Source organism: Salmo trutta, chromosome 36 (genome assembly GCF_901001165.1).
Source record: "Salmo trutta chromosome 36, fSalTru1.1, whole genome shotgun sequence".
Taxonomy (NCBI): domain Eukaryota; kingdom Metazoa; phylum Chordata; class Actinopteri; order Salmoniformes; family Salmonidae; genus Salmo; species Salmo trutta.
Window position 1 is genome coordinate 28,251,146 of NC_042992.1, and position 21,079 is coordinate 28,272,224.

The window sequence follows — 21,079 nt, forward strand, 5'->3', positions numbered from 1 at the left end:
TACTTTGACACTAAAAAAAACTATTTCAGGCACTTTGTATGGTGTAAATGCTGTTATTGTAAAGAGGAAACATCACGGCTTAGCCACGAAGTGGTATGCCACACAAGCTCACAGAATAAGAACGCCGAGTGCTGAAGCGTGTCAAAATCGTCTGTCCATGGTTGCAACACTCACTAAAGAGTTCCAAAATGCCTCTGGAAGCCACATCAACACAAGAACTGTTCGTCATGAGCTTCATGAAATGGGTTTCCATGGCAGAGCATCCTCACTCAAGCCTAAGATCACCATGCGCAATGCCAAGCCTCGGCTGGAGTGGTGTAAAGCTCGCCACCATTGGACTCTGGAGTAGCGGAAACACGTTCTCTGGAGTGAGGAATCACTTCACTATCAGGCAGTCCGACGGATGAATGTGGGTTTGGCGGATGCCTGGAGAACGTTACCTGCCCGAATGCATAGAGCCAACTAAAGTTTGGCGGAGGAAGAATAATTGTGTGGAGCTGTTTTTCATGGGTCAGGATAGGCCACTTAGTTCCAGTCAAGGGAAGTCTTAACGCTACAGCATACAATGACATTCTATACGATTCTGTGCTTCCAGCTTTGTGGCAACAGTTTGGGGAAGGTCCTTTCCTGTTTCAGCATGACAATGGGGCCTGAGGGCACACAGTGTGTTGTGAAATCTGAATGTATTGTAATGTTTATTTTTTTTTTATGTATAAACTGCCTTTATTTTGCTGGACCCCATGAAAAGTAGCTGCTGCTTTGGCAGTAGCTAATGGTAATCCATAATAAATAGAAATATGCCCCTGTGCACAAAGCGAGGTCCATACAGCAATGGTTTGTTGAGATCGGTGTGGAAGAACTTGACTGGCCTGCACAGAGCCCTGACCTCAACCCCATTGGGATGAATTGGAACGCCGACTGCAAGCCAGGACTAAATCACCCAACATCAGTGTTCGACCTATATCTATCCATCTTACCTGACCATTTTATAAATTGCATGACATCATAGAATTTTGCAAATCCACTCCACCCGTCGCTCCAAGATAACCAGGAGCAAGGACAAGACGGGCAACTACAGGAGATAAGATGCAACACAGAACAAGCCCAACGTTAGGCTATCAAACAGACAGTAGATGGGGTGGATCTTCTTTATTTTTCAAGCATGTTCATATAAGCTGCATTTCTATTTAGTTTTTGTTGTATTGTAAAGTGCTCAAGTGCACCATTGTGGCACATCTAGTTGTATGTGTAAACAAACCCTATCAATTATGTGACATCTTGTTTGAATGAACTTGTTGCGAGTGGCTCTCGATAAGAGTAAATTAGCAAAAACACCAATGTCACATGTTTAATGAAACCTTGTGCTTCGCCCTTAAAAAAAAAAGTGTTGTATTCTTATTTCTAGTGCAAGCCTAAACCCCAATGTGGAGGCACCATCACTACTGCCAACACCTCTGCTCATTAAAAATCTGATTTAAAAAATGTACAATTTCTACCATTACTATTTGTGGAAAAACAATGAACATGGTAAGAGCAACAGAAACCATTGTGTTTGTGATGTCACTTTGAAGCTACCCTAGCCCCCCCCCCCATAAAATCGTTAAAGGAGACAGTAGACAGGTTTTTCCTCCTCCCTTTGTTCAACATTTATATAGAATCACATGTAGAGAACAGGGTGAAACATGGGACAAGGCAAGATAGAGAAAACCAAAATACAAAGAGTGCAGGCTTGAGCACAGTGACCCAAAGAAACAAATACAGTTGCCCAAAAGGACAGGTGGAGAGTGAGAGTGCGTGGAGGAATAGACGAGATGGGCACAAAAAACAGTAGTGGAGAGCGAGAGAGAGAAAGTGGGGCAAAGAGTGAAAAGAAAAGCACAAAGGGAACAGATTTAACAACCACGTAAGGAATGAGTGAAGATGGACAGGAAGGGAGGGGGAGAGAGAAGCCCGCCACCAAAATGGATGTTCATCAGGAGGACTGAGACGAAATTCTTGAAACCACAACAGGGGAGTGAGGAAGTGAGCTTCCCGACATTTATCTGAAAACAGAGGGGTTGAGAAACCGTGACTACAGATTGTGAGAATCATTACATTGTGACGATTAGTAGCCATTGGGTATCACCGACTCTTTTCTGGTGGACATTTAGTGCATTGATATGGAAATTGCAAGCATTCAGTTATTCGGCTATTACTTCACAAACCACCTTTTAAATGTCACACCACTCATATCACACTTAGATATTTTTTTCCAATCACAAAAACCCATTAGTATAAATAGTGTTGGTTGGCAGATTTTGTTGCATGACTCAAGCTTTGCTTTTGCATGATGTAGTTTGTCACATCGGCCAACTCTTTAGAAAAGTGAACATTACATGGCTGTTAGGTGATGTGTTATAGAGAGTCAGGTGTTTTTCCTGGCCCCCTGACTTCAGTGCAGTGTTAAGGGAATATTAGACTCGCAGTCAAACCCCACAGGCCCTGCACGCCAACCCCACACACAGTCAGCCCATATTTACATGGAGGTCATGTCATTGAGGGCATGGTCCAACTCCTCGCTAATGGCCTTGTACTTGAGTTTCTGTGCATATAGCTCATCTGTTCACAGAGAGGACAAAGAGTGAAGGGAAAAAGAGGAAGAGTGGAGAACAGGAGGAAAAATAAGGAGAGTGAGGGAAGCTGCCAAAGGGAAAGTGATGCATGCTAAAATAAGACTGATTAAGCCAGAACAGGACTTCTCCTGTAAACTCCTGTATTTCCCAATGCACCGTCAAGGAAAAGCGTCTGGATCCTACCTTCCAGATCATCTATGGTCTTTTCCAGCTTGGCCACAGACCTCTCAGCAAACTCAGCACGAGTCTCAGCCTAAGAAAATAAGTCAAAACAAAGCATTCAATCAAGAAACTACTAAAACCTTGATGACCTAGACTAAATAGGTTAACTTGTAGACTACAAAAGGAATTAAAACCAAACTAACCTGACTTGGTGAATAAAGAAATAAATGCAATGAGCAAGAAACTACAAACAGATCGGGGGGGAAAAAAACCAACATCTTAAATACTGTCAAACAAATCTCCTTGAGGAAACTTTGAAAAAAAATGCATTCCGAGACACTAGATACTACAAGGGGACATGTCAACACAGACAGAAAGCATGACAGATGGCCTTCCCTGAAATTTAAGTCAGTGTTCCCCAACTGGCGTCTCAATATAATAATTTTATTGTTGGATATAAGACTGTAAAAACACCAGCAAATTAACTCCAATTGATTTTAATTTTGGAAATCTGTTCCAAAGTATTCCCACAGACAGATATACAGTAAGCTCCAAAAGTATTGGGACAGCAAATTGTTTAGGCTCAAACAATACAATGACTGAGGTTAAAGTGCAGACTCGTCTTTAATTCTAGTTTTTTTTAAATATCCCTTTCAGGTGAACTGATTAAAAATCACAGCACTTTTTGTATAAAGTCCCCACATTTTGGGGGACCAAAGTATTGGGAGAAATTCACTTTTGTCCCATATACCTAGCACGCAATGATTACGTCAAGCATGTGACTCTACAAACTTGTTGAAAGTATTTGCCATTTGTTTTTGTTGCATTTTAGATTATTTTGTGGTAAATGTAGTGTGTCATTTGAGACACTTATTGTAAATAATAGAATACAGTTATAAACACTCCGACATTAATGTGGATGTTACCATGATTATGGATAATCCTGAATAAAATCGTGAATAATGATGAGTGAAGGTTAGACGCACAAATATCATAATCCCAAGACATTGTAATGGTGAGAGGTTAGCATAACAGGGAAGGTTAGCATTTTGGTGGGGATGATATTTTTCTGTCGGTCACTGTCCCAATAATTGGAGCTCACTGTATGTGATCCTATACAAACTTAAGCAAGGTTTGAAATGATTATGTTTTAGTCAAATATTACATCTGTTAAGGCTTCTTGCGGTCAACTTGCAAAGTACTAATTATTTGTAATTATGTTCTGGCCTCCTTACCGGCAGCTCATTTTTTAAAATAAAATAATAATAAATAGGCTCACGTTTGAATCTACTTGATGATCCCTGCTCTACAGGTTATCCACGTACCTCTTTGAGCTTGTCAGTCAGGATCTTGATCTCTTCCTCATACTTGTCCTCCTTCTGGGAGTACTGTAGTAGAAGAGAGGATTGTCAGTTTAAAGCAGAGCGCCCACCCACCAAAACAGAAAATAACTGACATGAACTCAATCTCATGTAAAAGACCAGTTGATGCTGCAATAGAAGGATTCCTAAAAACATGCCATTATAATGCATGCCAAATTAGTTCAACAATTAGAACAATATCAAGGGCAATCCCTGTGAAGTCAACAGTGCATGTGTGACTTGGCTACTTCAGTGGTTAAGTTAATCCATCTGTCTACAGCTCTAGAGATACCAGAATTCTTGCTGAGATTGCAATTCTGGGTGGGGCCTTGAATACGGTTGGACTGCAGTGTCTCAAAATCGTCATTGAGTGGCTCGAAGAATAAAAAAAATAAACTGATGAGTATCGTGGTGTGAAACGTTCAGGATGTTGCAAATAGAAATGTACCAAACAAAATAACTGTAGATAGTCATTTGAAGCACTCCTACGTAAAACATTTCTCTTGGCAAAGTTCTAAACATTTTGCCCCATAGAGCAGGCCACTGGTTTCCCAGGTCTAAACCAGTCACTGGTGAAACACGAGAACACTACTGTGCATAAAAGATGGTAGAATACCACTGATCTAACCATGATTACACGTCAGAAACTTTACTTGTAGGGGTGTTTACTATGCATTTGCAGGAAAGTAGAGGCAACTATTCTAAACCTGGGTTGTGGTCATTAGGTCACACATTGGTAACAGAAAATGAGTCCCCGTTAGTCTCTTCGGTTTTAGTCTTCCGTTTGGTGCCTGTTGAACATAGCCCTGGAAGTGTTCATCTGTATTCCACTGCAGGGTCATTGGAGGACAACGATTACAAAGTGGGTGCAAATGAACAATTCATTAAGAGTAACGTTCTCTATGTTATATTAGACCAAACCCTTAACTTAGTATGGGGGTGTTTGTGCATGCAGGCCTTCGGTCCAATCAGAAATATGGAGATTAAATTCTCAATTAATCATGCAAGTGTGACCTTTCTAGGAATTATAAACATAGGCTGTAAAGGGCATTGATGACAAGAATGGATGTCTGGGAGAGGTAGGAGGTATTCAAGACTGGAATGGGGGTAAATGCCAAAGGGAAATTAACTACACTGACCAAGTAACCCAAGGGTAAGTGCCTAAGGAATCTGGATATGAACTACACACACAGCCAATGTTGGTCAAGGCAGAGTCAATACAGAACCCTTGGTGTAGGGTGAATACAGCAGCTGCACTCAAATACGCATGCTGCACACAGATAAACAGGTACTCTGTGTACGTACACACACAGCAACCCCCCCCCCCCCCAAACTGGCAAAGAATAATTGTCAACGCACAATACTTACTAAATCGCTTCCTCAGAGATGTATACAGTCAGAAAAAAAACATGCCCCCAGGTACATGCTAGATTAATCTGAGGTTTACAAAACCAGGTAAAATACCAACACACACACTACCTTCTCTGCCTGGGCCTCCAGGGACTTAAGGTTATTGGTGACGTTTTTCAGCTCCTCCTCCAGTTCAGCACATTTACTGGATTTGAGGGGAGGTCGCCATTGAGTTTTCGTTTCAAGAGAACGAGAAGACAAGGAGAGATGGCACAGTGGGCAACGAGGGCGGAGCAGTGAAAAGAAGGAAAGAGTAGCAGTGTGAAAACATTGGCAATACAGTTTAAGATAATTGATGGTGAGAGATGACAAATGGACTCGGGAGGAGTAGATAATTAGGAAACATGAAGAATGAGTGCCTTACGTCAGATAAAAGACATGAGGCTAACCACACCACGGCGGTTACAGACCCTTGACACTAACATATCTCCATATTAAAGTGTGCCTACCTCACAACAGGAAATCAGTTTAAGCAACATCCTTAACGAAAGACAAGCTATACGAGTAATGTTCACGGTCGTTAGAATGGCATGCTTTAGGCTGGAGATGTCCTTAAGGGAATTTTAAAAAAGTGAGTTGTGCATGCTCAAGATCTCATGAGTCCATTCTGTGTTATTTTCAGTAGGGCACACCGTAGCGAAACGTTTTGCTACAGAAAACTAAAGCAAGCGTTTCTTACTGGATGAGTTGACAAAGCATCACTCATTTCACCCAGTTTCTATCCTACTAAACCCAACCGGAACTCTCCCATCGACCTTAAAGCAGTAGGATGTCACTTCCTTAACATGCACACTGGATTTCATGCAAACACAAGTTGAGAAAAGAGTAGGGAAGAGAAAGGGAGGCAAGCGCGAGTCAAGGAGAGACAAGGCAGATACTGAAAAGATATGGAAAGAGAAGGAGAGGTTGGAGTCTGCAGGTCTGGGAGTCATCCAAAGAGGACCACCCGTTTGTCCTGAGGCCACGATTCTGATGACTTCTTTCTCCTCCTCCACACACTCACAGAAAAATACTTTGTGTGCACCTTTTGAGATCTTTTATCAATAAATAGTTCCTATATCCATAAATCTCGAGCTTGATGTTATACCAACGGTAGATTCCACTAAAGCAGTCAGTTGAGCATGAACATGCTCATACATGCATTTCTCTTACACACCATGAAGTATAGTCACACTCACCAAACACACACACAGTGGGGTGTACAATCAAAAAACTCATGATTTTCACAAATGGGTAAAAAAAAAAATATAAGTGTTTTTATATAATCCTCTAAAACAAACACCTAATGGTCCAAACCTCATGTCTATCATAAGTTTGAGTGTTTACCCTTGTAGGATGGCCAGAATTTGGGTGACCAAATCAATGGAGGCCAGATTTAAAAAATAAAATAAGGAAAATAGCATTGCGTCAGCTAAGCTGGATTCTGTGCATGTATTAAAGCTACTGGCTACCTGACAGGCTCACTTTCCCCCTTAAACTAATCTTCTCAAATCTGCAGGACATCAAACAACAGAGGTCAAATGGATATAGATGAGACATGACATGTATACGCTTTTTATATTAATTCTAAATTCTTGTTGTTTTCAAAAACAAGCGTCTCTCTGAAATGTCAACGGAGCACTGAGCTTTATTTTCAAAGCCTTTTACATTTAATTCAGCTCATGTCATGGTAGTTTCGCAACTCGCGAAAACAAAATGTAGAATCCTAAAATGTTGAGAAACCTGCACGCTGTCAACAGAGCGCTGTACAGATGCATTAGGTTACGAAATCTGACTTATTGGATACAATGTTATTGATACGTTAGAAATACCCCAGTGAATGATTCAGAACATGAATAATCATATTTGTCTTGGTAAGTGAAATTTTATCACCAATGCGTGTTTTCAGCCACAGTGGACAGACACACCCCTCCTTTTCAGTAAACAGAGGTATAGGCATTTGCGCCACACAGTGCCTTCAGAAAGTATTCACACCCTTTGATTTTCACATTTTGTTGTGTTACAGCCGAATTTAAGATGTATCAAATTGAGATTGTGTCACTGGCCTACACACAATATCCCATGTCAAAGTGGAATTATGTTTGTACAAATTAATAAAAAAATGAAAAGCTGAAATGTCTTGAGTCAATAAGTATTCAACCCCTTTGACATGGCAAGTCTAAATAATTTCAGGAGTAAAAATGTGCTTAACACATCACATAAGCTGCATGGACTCGCTGTGTGCAATAGTGTTTAACATGATTTTGAATGACTACCTCATCGGTTTCCCACACACAATGAATTATCTATAAGGTCCCTCATTTGAGCAGTGAGTTTCAAAACAGATTCAACCAAAGACCAGGGAGGTTTTCTAATGCCTCAAAAATGGAACCTATTGGAAGATGAGTAAAAAAGACCCAGCAGACTATACCTTTGAGCATGGGGAAGTTATTAGGCTTTAGATGGTGTATTAATACACCCAGTCACTACAGGTGTCCTTCCTGACTAAGTTGCTGGAGAGGAAGGAAACCACTCAGCGATTTCACCATGAGGCCAATGGTGACTAAAACGAGTTATACAAAAATATTCCTAAACCTGCATCCTGGCACTAAAGTACACTGCAAAAAAGTAAAGAAATTTACTTTACGTCCTGAATACAAAGCATTGTTTGGAAAAGACACCACCTTTCATATTTTCAAGCATGGTGGTGGCTGCATCATGTTATGGGTATGCTGGTTATTGGATAGAGCTAAGCACAGGCAAAATCCTAGAAGAAAGAAAACCTGGTTCTGTCTGCCTTCCAAAAGACACTGGGAGACAAATTTACCTTTCAGCCAGACAACCTAAAACAAAAGGCAAATATACACTGGAGTTGTTTACCAAGACATTGCATGTTCCTGAGTGGCCTAGTTACAGTTCTGACTTAAATCTGCTTGAAAATCTATGGCAAGACTTCAAAATGTCTGTCTAGTGATGAACAACCACCAACTTGACAGAGCTTAAAGAATTTATAATAAATGTGCAAATATTGTACAATCCAAATGTGCAAATACTCCGTAATCGCTACCAAAGGTGATTCTAACATGTATTGACTCAGGGGTGTGAATACTTATGTAAATTAATTGTACTTCATTTTTAAAAGCACATTTTCACTTTGCATTATGGGGTATTGTGTGTAGACAGGTGAAAGGAAAAAAATCTATTTAATCATTTTGTAATTCAGGCTGTAAGACAACAAAATGTGGAATAAGTTGAGGGGTATGAATTCACTCCACAGACAAAACACACAATACCTGGTCTTCAGAGGCCTGCAGGGACTTCAGCGATTGGTCGAAACCCCTCAGCTCCTCCTCCAGGGCTCTGGCTTTGCTGTTAGTGCAGGGAGGGGGCGGAGTCACACATACATGCGGTGCAGGGGGCGATTGGAGGGTGGGGGGTGGATCATGCGTTGAATTTAGGTCGGACCCCCAGAAACATGCAGAGACGGACAGATGGGGGAGGAGGGCATTTATTAATTAGGATGCAGAACCATTGTTATGCAAATACACAAGTTTATTCTCATGGCCATGGGAACATTGAGGATGGGGCCAGTTTGGGATGATACTGGAAGTGGGACTGGCATAATGCAGAACCGTATGAAATACTTTTAAAAACTTGAGCTGCGCTTGATTTTGTTGGTCCGATACAATGGAACAGTCACAAAAGTGCAAACTCCAAGCAGTATTTGTATTTAAATATAGCGTCAAGCAGCCATAGCGGGGCTCAAACTATGGCCCCACAATGCCACCATCAGGACAAATTGGACAGATCGCCATAGGATTTGCCACTTCTGTACTCCTTATCACGCTTGCCAAATATCAGAACTCAACAGATCACACAAAATTCTTTGGATGATGTATTTTGGAACATTTGTATTAATGTGGTCTTCTCCAGAAGCGCTCAGCACCAAACTCGGTATATAGCATCAATGGATACATCTTTAAAACGCTAGGTTTTCCAAGACTCTCGCTCAAACAATATGGCCGCTATAAGTCAATGAGCTTGTTTTTTTTTCTTCTGTCCAACAATGCAACCATGCGGCCAAAAAACTATACTCATCCCTGAGTGTGCCAAATTTCATCAGGTCAAGAGCAATCAAGGTAGTCAGATCAAGAGGAATAAATAAGTGCCGTTATAGCGCCACTGTGTGGTCGATTTAAACGAGCTCACATTGAGTCGACAGTGTTTGGAACATGTCTATCAAGTTGTTACAATACGAATAAGGTGTCTGATTTATATTCATTTATGTGCCAGGTCAAGACCACTTGAATGTTCATTGGTCAGTAGCAGCCATGTTGGAGATGCTACCCACATTAGCTCAAAATGAGATGAGGGGCATGAACTTTAAAAAAGGTTGCATCTTCAATCGCTTGTTATAGCATGACCAACTGGCATGGCACTGCATGAGAGGATGTGGCCTAGCTTTGCTGTTTGAACCCCTAACAATACATGACTCTGGCCTGGTATAGCGATGATGTAGACAGGGAATTGTTCAAATATAATCCAAATGGGCCTTTACGATGTATGTTTGCATTCTGCATCGTGTAGTTCTGTAGTTGTGTGACAAGAGTATGTTTAATACAGAGCTACAATGCTGTACACGTAAAATTGATGCAGTATTTTGTGTGTAATAGATCTCTACATTCATTTGGAGGAAAACATCAGTATAACTAAATTACTTTATAAAATCATCTTCGGCTGTGTGGAATAAGTGATATAACGTACCACTAGTGTAGTTCTGTGTATACGTGAGCGTGTGTTTAACTATTGTGCAGTTCAATCACGTGGCCACTCACGCCTCAGCAAGCTCGGCCCTCTCCTCTGTGCGCTCGTGATCCCCCTCGATGATCAGCAGCTTACGAGCCACCTGTAGACACACACACACAAATTATTTACTGCCAGTTGCACAAGAGGGCAGATGGAAACAATTGCTCGCAAGACGGGCGCAGATGGTGAACAGGTGAAGTGTGAGTAAAGAGGCCCACGGTGGATATAAATTGGGTACATCTAGGCCAAAACTTCACCAGTAAGCTTACAGCCTTGCGTGAGTAGAAAATGATGTGATGACCTCATCCACTTCTGTGTCTGGATGTTACCTCATTGTGTCCGTGCGCATATGAGGTGTGTACATGATCATACCAATTTCAACATGCGTATTGTACTACCTTTTCTCAGCAATGTTGCTCAACTATCCGAGGATAGTTCAGGCACAGCAGGCAATTCTATTCATTCTGAGGAGAACCCTGCAATGTGTGTGTGAGAGAGATCCTCACCTCCTCGTACTTGCGGTCAGCCTCCTCAGCAATGTGCTTGGCCTCTTTCAGCTGGATCTCCTGTAGCTCCATCTTCTCCTCATCCTTCAGGGCCCGGTTCTCAATCACCTTCATGCCCCTGGAACAAAACACACACGTTAGATGTATTTGGTATTGACTTACATTATACGTATCCTATCGTAACATTTTGTGGTAATACGCCAATACTCGATATTAGACTTTGGATATTTGTCAAACTAAACACACTTCATATTGCACTCTGTCAGCAGCATGTGACATTACATTTCACACACTCTGGGAGGCACAATGGAGGGAGGAACTCAAGGGTGCATCAGAGAAAGACATCCAATCAATTAACAGAAGATAGCGAGACCAAACACAAATACACAATCGTCAAAGATACTGGTAACTGACCCAAGATGTATCAACCGGCATCGTTTCCAATTGGAGAAAATTAAGCACAATGGGCAGAACAAACAAAGAGGTGGGAAGAGCCAAGCACGAGCTAGCGAGAGCCTATTGGCATGTTGTAGCATGTATTTGCATATTTCCATTATGGAACAAAGTCTGAAGTGCACGTATGCAATAACTCAATTCACCCTTGCACTCCTAAACAACATTTTTAGAAACTACGGCAAAACTTAGTGCACTCTATAACAGATTCTAGTTTTGGAAACAGAAAACTATTTTGTGAATGATTAAACATTATGACAAAATGTTGGCCAAGTTTCATCTAGCTCCATCCTCTCATCCCACCGGGACATCCTCTCATCCCACCGGGACATCCTCTCATCCCACCGGGACATCCTCTCATCCCACTGGAGGGGAAGTTCTAAACAGATCCTTCAGATTTATACCCCCGGTGATGTGTACGCTTTTCCCCTTTTGTCTGTGCCATCGTTGCGCCCATGTGCTTTCACTTCCAGTCCAACAACGACAAACTGACTAGTTTTCAACCAGTGATGGGCAACTGGCAGCCTGCATGTACAGCACCAGTCAAAAGTTTGGACACCTACTTATTCAAGGGTTTTTATTTTTCTATTTTCTACATTGTAGAATAATAAGACAAACTATGAAATAACACAAATGGAATCATGTAGTAACCAAAAGAGTATTAAACAAATCAAAATATATTTTTTAATTGAGATTCTTCAAAGTAGCCACCCTTTGCCTTGACAGCTTTGCACACTATTGGCATTCTCTCAACCAGCTTCATGAACACATTTCAATTAACAGGTGTGCCTTGTTAAAAGTTAATTTGTGTAATTTCTTTCTTTCTGAATGCGTTTGAGCCAATCAGTTGTGTTGTGACAAGGTAGGGGTGGTATACAGATGCTAGCCCAATTTGGTAAAAGACCAAGCCCACATTATGGCAAAACAGCTGAAATAAACAAAGAGAAACGACAGTCCACTACTTCAAGACAAAGCGGAAAATTTCAAGAACTTTGAAAGTTTCTTCAAGTGCAGTCACAAAAACCATCAAGCACTATGATGAAACTGGCTCTCATGAGGTCCGCCACAGGAACGCATGACGCAGAGTTACCTCTGCTGCAGAGGATAAGTTCATTAGAGCCCAAATAAATGCTTCAGAGTCCAGCTAACAGACATCAACTGTTCAGAGGAGACTGTGAATCAGGCCTTCAGGGTCAAATTGCTGCAAAGAAACCACTGCTAAAGGACACCAATAAGAAGATACTTTCTGGTGGCAAGAAACACAAGTAATGGACATTAGACCGGTGGAAATATGTCCTTTGTTCTGGAGTCCAAATTTTAGATTTTTGGTTCCAACCGCTGTGTCTTTGTGAGATGCAGAGTAGGTGAACGGATGATTGCCGCATGTGTGGTTCCCACCGTGAAGCATGGAGGAGGAGGTGCTTTGCTGGTAACAATGTCAGGGATTTATTTATTATTCAAGACACACTTAAAAAGCATGGCTCCAACAGCATTCTGCAGCGATAAGCCATCCCATCTGGTTTGCGCTTAGTTGGACTATCATTTGTTTTTCAACAGGACAATGACCCAAAGCAAACCTCCAGGCTGTGAAAGGGCTATTTGAGAGTGATGGAGTGCTGCATCAGATGACGTGGCCTCCACAATCACCCGACCTCAACCCAATTGAGATGGTTTGGCGCCCCCCTCGGGGTCGTGCGTGGGGGGAGATCTTCATGGGCTATACTCGGCCTTGTCTCAGGGTTAGTAAGTTGGTGGTTGAAGATGTCCCTCTAGAGGTGTGGGGGCTGTGCTTTGGCAAAGTGGGTGGGGTTATATCCTGCCTGGTTGGCCCTGTCCGGAGGTATCGTCGGACGGAGCAACAGTGGCCTCCTGTCTCAGCCTCCAGTATTTACGCTGCAATAGTTTGTTTCGGGGGGCTAGGGTCAGTCATATCTGTAGCATTTCTCCTGTCTTATCCGGTGTCGTGTGTGAATTTAATCTAATTCTCCCCTCTCGGAGGACCTGAGCCCTAGGACCATGCCTCACGACTACCTGGCCTGATGACTCCTTGCTATCCCCAGTCCACCTGGTCGTGCTGCTGCTCCAGTTTCAACTGTTCTGCCTGCGGCTATGGAACCCTGACCTGTTCACCGGATGTGCTACCTTGTCCCGGACCTGCTGTTTTCGACTCTCCACCGCACCTGTCGTCTCCAACTCTGAATGATTGGCTATGAAAAGACAACTGACATTTACTCCTGAGGTGCTGACCTGTTGCACTCTCTACAACCACTGATTATTAATTCACCCTGCTGGTCATCTCTGAACGTTTGAACATCTTGGCCATGTACTGTTATAATCTCAACCTGGTACAGCCAGAAGAGGACTGGCCACCCCTCAGAGCCTGGTTCCTCTCTAGGTTTCTTCCGTTATAGGGAGTTTTTACTCCCCACCGTGCTTCTACCTCTGCATTGCTTGCTGTTTGGGGTTTTAGGCTGGGTTTCTGTATAACGCTTTGTGACATCAGCTGATATACAAAGGGCTTCATCAATACATTTGATTGATTGATGGTTTGGGATGAGTTGGGGTGAAGGGAAAGCAGCCAAGAAGTGCTCAGCATGTAGGAACTCCTTTAAGACTGTTCCTCATGAAGCTGGTTGAGAGAATGCCAAGTGTGTGCAAAGCTGTCATCAAGGCAAACGGTGGCTACTTTGAAGAATCTAAAATATAATTTTGATTTGTTTAAAACTTTGGTTACATGATTCCATATGTTACTTCATAGCGGTCTTCATTATTATTCTACAATGTAGAAAAAATACAAATAAAGGAAAAACCTTGAATGAGTAGGTGTCCAAACTTCTGACTGGTACTGTAGGCCCGGAGACCCACGAACCACTGTGGCCCCTCTGATTTTTGCACCCCCACCCCCATCAAAGTTGCCCATCCCTGGTTCAGACCATAATGACTGAGGTCAAGACCCCTCTTTTTCGATATGTCTTACTTCACGGGATCCCATGTTAAGAAGTCATGCTTCCTTTGCTCCATAGGGTCTTCGATAAATAATTTGTGGGTGATTATATTAGTCCTATTTCAAACATGTACAAGTGTATACAACTTTATGCAGATGACACATACCATTTCCATCAGTTGACCAGGCTATGATAGAGCTGTAATCTGAGATTCTTGCCTTACAGAAAGCCCTGGTTGGTTGATAATTCATACTTGCTGGCAAGAGTAAATATATGTTGTTGCATGCTAACAGATGACTGGAAGTCTGTGGGTAACGCTAGTTAGCAATGGCTCGCAAAACTACCTCTAATTTCCTTCATACTGAACACAGACATGACATCAGTATCCACGAGTTCATCTGACCCTAAGGGGAGTAGATAAAGGGCCTCATTGCCAAAATCCCAAAGTATCGCTTTAAAACGGTGGCGTTTGGAGAATTACAGTGTTTTCCCCTTTTTGTTCACGTGCGCTGTGTTCCACTGACCTCTCACTTTCGTCCGCAGCCTTCTCTGCCTCCTCCAGTTTCTGCAGAGCGGTCGCCAGTCTCTCCTGGGCCCTGTCCAACTCCTCCTCAACCAGCTGGATACGCCTGTTCAGGGAAGCAACTTCAGCCTCAGCCTGTATCAGGGAGGGGGAGAAGAGAACAAGTTGGACGTATACCGACATTTAGCATCAAATTTAAATGGAATTGACCCCAACCCCTCTTAGAACATACGATTTACTGTATATGCCATGATATGATTTATATAGTGCTTTTTCTAGGGCTCAAAGCACTTTTAACGTTGCATCACATCTCATGTTGTCCACCGATGTAGGAGGCTAGACACAATGCTCCAGTCAGATGACCATTTATTGACCTTAATTTTCTCAACACAAGCATCCATCCAGTACACTGGTCATGTTCAGTGTAACACAACGTTGCAGAATCTATTACTTTGTATTCTGTGAGCTCAACGCACCGTTTCTCTATCAAGCATTAACTGTTGGAAGTTGTAGTAAGATGTAATTGGTAACAGGTCTAATATATATATATATATATATATATATTAGTAAAGAGCATTGTTTGTGGTAATTAACTACAATGACCACAATCCAGTGTGCCTACAGCTGCGTGTTATCAGTGAGGGAGTTCTATTACGCTGGGCCGGGTTTCCCATAAAATAAATGTTTGAAGCTTTAAATAGTTTTCCTTGGGGAGACGGATAAAGCGTTATCAAATTGCTTTTGCATGTGAAAACACAGAATCCTACACATCTTTTACTGTCACTTTTGTTTGGAGCCGACTTCTCCGTTGGAGCAGGGCACTTGGCTCACGCCCGGAAGGCAGCCTGGTTTCAAATCCAACAGAATTAACTTCCAGCCGGTGCAAAACACGCCTACATGGGCGAGATTAATTGAACAACTTCAGAGGTACTTACCAGGGCAAGCCTGTGGGGCCGGCAGACAGACAGACGAAGGGAGAGAGAGAACACATTGCGAACGAGGGGGACAGTACTTATTAACTGAACACGATCATTCGGAGAGCCATGCTAGCTTTGCCCTCATGACGGTCCTAGCAAGCATGCTAGGTGAGCCAATCCAGTAGGCGCTGGAATCTATACTGAGCTTTGATTGGTCAATCGCAACATGATATCCCTCCCGCCAGCCACCCTAGTCAGACTGTTCTCTCTGCTACCGCACGGCAAGCGGTACCGGAGCGCCAAGTCTAGGTCCAAGAGGCTTCTAAACAGATTCTACCCCCAAGCCATAAGACTCCTGATCAAATGGCTACCCAGACTATTTTCATTGCCCACCCCCCTCTTCTACGCTGATGCTAGTCTTATTATCTATGCAGTCATTTTAATAACTCTACCTACATGTACATAGAACCTCAATAACCTAAACTTACCGGTAACTCCTGTATATAGCCTCGCTATTGTTATTTTACTGCTGCTCTTTAAAATGTGTTACTTTTTTTTGTTTTTTAAGTAAGGTAACAGGTCTACCTGTTGTATTCGGCGCATGTGATAAATAAAATGATATCACAGTGGCCTCCATCACTCTTAAATGTAAGACTATTCCTAGAGCTGGCCGCCCGGCCAAACTGAGCAATCAGGGGAGAAGTGCCTTGGTGAAAGAGGTAACCAAGAACCCGATGGTCCCTCTGACAAACCTCCAGAGTTCCTATGTGGAGAACCTACCTTCCAGAAGGACAACCATCTCTGCAGCACTCCACCAAATCAGGCCTTTATGGTACAGTGGCCAGAAAGAAGTCACTCCTCAGTAAAAGGCACATGACAGCCCGCTTGGAGTTTGCCAAAAGGCACCTGAAGACTCTCAGACCATGAGAAACAAGATTCTCTGGTCTGATGAAACCAAGATTGAACTCTTTGGCCTGAATGCCAAGCGTCACGTCTGGATGAAACCTGCCACCATCCCTACGGTGAAGCTTGGTGGCAGCAGCATCATGTTATGGGGATGTTTTTCAGCGGCAGGGACTGGGAGACTAGTCAGGATCGAGGGAAAGATGAATGGAGCAAAGTTCAGAGAGATTTCTTTTACCATTTTTTTCCCCCTCCCTAATTTCATGGTATCCAGTTGGTAGTTAGTCTTGTCTCATCGCTGCAACTCCTGTACGGACTCGGAGAGGCAAAGGTTGAGAGCCGTGCGTCCTCCGAAATACAACCCAACCAAGCAGCACTGCTTCTTGACACAGTGCCCACTTAACCCGGAAGCCAGCCACACCAATGTGTCGGAGGAAACACCGTACACCTGGCTACAGTGTCAGCGTGCACTGCGCCTGGCCCGCCACAGGAGTCGCTAGTGCGCGATGGGACAAGGACATCCTTGCCGGCCAAACCCTGTCCTAACGCAGGCGATGCAGGGCCAATCGTGCGCCACCCCATGGGTCTCCGAACCGAGCCTGGACTCGAACCCAGTACAGAGAGATCCTTGATAAAAACCTGCTCCAGAGTGCTCAGGACCTCAGACTGGGGCGAAGGTTCACCTCCAAAAGGACAACGACCATAAGCACACAGCCAAGACAACGCAGGAGTGGCTTCAGGACAAGTCTCTGAATGTCCTTGAGTGGCCCAGCCAGAGCCCGGACTTGAACACGATCGAACATCTCTGAGAGACCTGAAAATAGCTGTGCAGCAACGCTCCCCATGCAACCTGACAGAGCTTGAGAGGATCTGCAGAGAAGAATGGGAGAAACTCCCCAAATACAGGTGTGTCAAGCTTGTAACGTCATACCCAAGAAGACTTGAGGCTGTAATCACTGCCAAATCGCTGCCAAAGGTGCTTCAAAGTACTGAGTAAAGGGTATGACTACTTATGTAAATGTGATTTGTTCTTTATTTTTAATACATTTGCAAAAATCTCAAAACCTGTTTTTGCTTTATCAAAATTGAATAGTGTGTGAAGAGTGATGAAAAGGTATTATTTAATCCATTTTAGAATAAGGCTATAATGTAACTAAATGTGGAAAGTTCCATGTCTCAGCCTCTGGCGAATTGAAGGAAATGTATGAAACAGACAATAGATAAATTCACACCACTGGTGAGAAGATGGAGCTAGATTACATTCTGCTAATTCTCATTGATGAAACAATGGATTTAAATACAGTATTGTTCCCAAAACTAAAATATGTTACGGACTGAGTGCACTAAGTTTTGTAGACTTTACTCTTTGCTAAAGTCTCTTCCTGGGACACCCACAATTTAGCATATTGGAGAAACACTGAAAATATGTTGCATTTTCAAACTAGTTTAATTGGGAAGGCAGATGAAGCCTTTTTATCCAAAGCAATCACTTTTGCATGTGCAAACAGAATCCTACTCATTACGCCACGTGCTTAACCTACACCGCTTTTGTTTTGAGCAGACTTGACCTTCGGCCAAAACTGGGCACCTTGATCAAGTCTGGGAAGCAGCCCAGTTCCAAAACAAATACAATCAACACTAACCCGGTTCATCCGGGGCATTTATCAAATCCCCTCAGTTTATTTGGCTTAAAGTACCTGTCCAGTGAAAATCTAACTTGTAAAAGTTAATATTCCGTTAACTCATAACCAAAATGTTGTTGTTGACTCATCCGATACTCGTATGGGGCCAAAGCATAAATTGGAGAAAACTATTCAGAAACATTAACTCAAACAGAAAGTCCCCAAAAAATTAACATTTCTATTTCCTCAGGATGTCATCCTCCTGATGAGGATGAGCTGGCCAATTAGTGTTCTACTTGTGTTAATATTTGGAATGATCTGTATAGGCCCACACCATTCCAACACAGAAAAGATGTGTTTTAACATACATAATTAACAAAACTATCAAACCCATATTGTAATTAATTACAGGTCATGTCCGCAAACACTGGACAGTTACTTTAAGCCCCAGTACCTCAATGACTTCAATTTCAATAATTTGGTCATAAAGTCCCCACCCATGTTGCGCAACACCTTCCACTAACAATTCATTTGTAATGCTACTCAACAATACACAACCCATTTGATAGGTGTCAATAGGAGATTCCCTAAAAACACCTCACTTCGATACAGCTACGACCGGAAATGACTTTTTCGTAGCAGGTTAGGAGAATTAGGTTAAGGTTAGGAAAAGGTTTCGCGAAAATGCTCTCCTAACCCTGTGGTTCCCAACCAGCGGTACTAAGACTTGGCCTACGACTCATGATGCCATAAATATACTGGTAAAATGTACGAGAGGATACTTCAGGTGTACTCCGGCAGAGTGAAATGTTGGTGGTGGTACAGGAACAGATAACGGTTGGGTACCACTGTCCTAATCTGCTACGAAAAGTCCCATGTCAATAGGCTCCTTGTAGGGCGGAGGTGTAACGTTAAAAGATTAATTAATTGCATGAATGACAAACCAGTCCCAGTGGTAGTATACTTTTAAAAAGAAACAATGTAGCTTATCTGCGCACGTTGATCTAATATTGTCTGAATGCCAAAAAACAACAAAAATGGGTATGTCGATGGATGATTGTAAAATATCATTTTACCTGTTCTCTTGATGTTTTCTCCACCTCGACCTGTTTCTGAAGAAGTTCAGCTCGCTCTTCGGCTTCATCTGCCTGCTGCTGTAAAACTTTGATCTTTCGCTTAACCGCGTCGATACTGTTGTTTCCAGACATGTTCTTGTGTTTGTGAGAAGTAGGCTAGTCCTAGTTAGTTTTTTCCCCTTTCTTTAAAAAGTTTTATAACTTCAGCACGAGTTCTTCGGAACGGGAGAGAAAAAAAGCAGCAACGCCCTGCCAAATGGTCAAACGTTGATTGTAGTGGGGTGGGAATATGCGTTCTTCCTCCAAACAGCAGGGACACTGAATAACGCACTTAAAATTGACACTGGTCTAACCTAATTTCGTCCAAAATTCGTGTTTTCAAAGTAGCCTAATCCGGTTAGATGTTTTAAATAGTTTCTGCTGCTATCATTTGCCAGGAAGCCGCAAAAATGTTATATTTTTTTATTCTACAGACGTGGCAAGCTAAGAGTCCTAAGTCATTGGCTTCCGCTGTGGAAAATGGGGCGAATTCTTTCAATTGCACGCGGTTATAATTTAAGCTCAATCAAACGAATGAATTCAAAATGGGCTTAACAAGGGATTTGCTGTCCGTTCTCTCCCCTGTCTCCAAATCACTATGCCCTGCCCGCTTGGTTCAGCTCTTTCCTTTTCAACCCACTTCCGGCTTGCTCCACACCCAACTGTCTGGCGTAGACAATAAACTGGAATGCTGATCCAGAGTCAGCCCCTAGAACACTAGTTGGTCCCCAGAAGGAAAGTTAAAAAATGATCCCGTCAGCGCATTGAGCACAATGTCTCTTCGACCGGAAGGCACTCCTTGGTTACACGTGTCCTGACCAGGTGAAGTGACGTATCCTTTATAAATCACTCGCATTCCAAGCCACTCCCGAGGTACCATATGATAAAGTACACGTAGGGGGGGGATTCACCTGCATGAGAATGTCATCTCAACATCACGATTTAGTACACATTTGTTTGAACGGTGTAAGTGTGTGTCTATCTACAGGCTATTTTGTATGGTATGCCTACTTGTTCATCATGTGCTTTGTATGTGTACATTTGTTTGCTTGTCAACACATTATACCTGAAGCCTCCAGACACCAAATATGACGTCTTCTTCATTCCTTCCTGTTGCACAACAACTGAAGGATGCTGAGACATGCACCAGAACACAAACACAAATCAAGTCACTACTTGTGAACCATCACTAAATTCAGTGTGATATAAAACAAGAAAATGCATGTCTTGTTAAATGTTGGTTTAAAGATGGGTTATGAAAACATCAAGCCTAGCTACTATTTCAATTATGCCCAAAATAATATTTCCTTGTGAGATAGTGTTTTGAATGGAATTGAACTCTTCAATTTCAGTGAATAAACAGATCTGTGAAGTTGACTCTGTTTCAAACAGGCCTTGGCCCTCACTGTCTCTCACTCCCAGGATTGTGTTTATTAGGGCACTCAATTGAAAATATTAAAACAGTTTCCAAGAGAAAAAGAAAATAAGCATTTCTTATTGTTCAAATCCAGGTAGTCCCTCCTTGTTTTCTTCCGTTTGGTGCCTAAAAAACACGACCTTGTTGTTCACTCGTGTGGTGCGAATGGTTCTCAGTAGGTGAATTGATTGTCCACTTGCACTTCCAGTAGTGACCACCAAGTGTCGCCCCAGACCACGTGTTTGGCACTGTGAGATAATTTTTGAGTGAGTGTCTGCACATTGACCACGTTTTCATGCACACAGTATTCCGAATAGAAGCTCATATCTCGCTAAGGTTTTATTCGGG

General features: G+C 42.5%; 1 protein-coding gene across 11 annotated transcripts in view; it reads right to left on the reverse strand.

Annotated features, from left to right (window-relative positions):
• LOC115175775 (tropomyosin alpha-3 chain) overlaps positions 1-21,079 on the reverse strand; it is a 36,915-nt gene that overhangs the window by 4,696 nt on the left and 11,140 nt on the right. Inside the window, exons 1-9 of one of the 11 annotated variants that reach the window (XM_029735275.1) lie at positions 19,276-20,059; positions 14,759-14,892; positions 10,837-10,954; positions 10,360-10,430; positions 5,615-5,690; positions 4,100-4,162; positions 2,796-2,865; positions 2,520-2,598; positions 709-2,042 (exon numbers count right to left, since the gene is read on the reverse strand). In XM_029735275.1, the coding sequence (XP_029591135.1) occupies positions 2,039-2,042; positions 2,520-2,598; positions 2,796-2,865; positions 4,100-4,162; positions 5,615-5,690; positions 10,360-10,430; positions 10,837-10,954; positions 14,759-14,892; positions 19,276-19,407 (747 nt within the window). In that variant the 5' untranslated portion in view covers positions 19,408-20,059 and the 3' untranslated portion in view covers positions 709-2,038. Of the gene's footprint in view, positions 1-708; positions 2,043-2,515; positions 2,599-2,795; positions 2,866-4,099; positions 4,163-5,614; positions 5,691-8,817; positions 8,894-10,359; positions 10,431-10,836; positions 10,955-14,758; positions 14,893-19,275; positions 20,060-21,079 lie in introns of those variants that run through there. The other 10 variants (XM_029735274.1, XM_029735269.1, XM_029735268.1 and 7 more) reach the window with 10 other exon arrangements.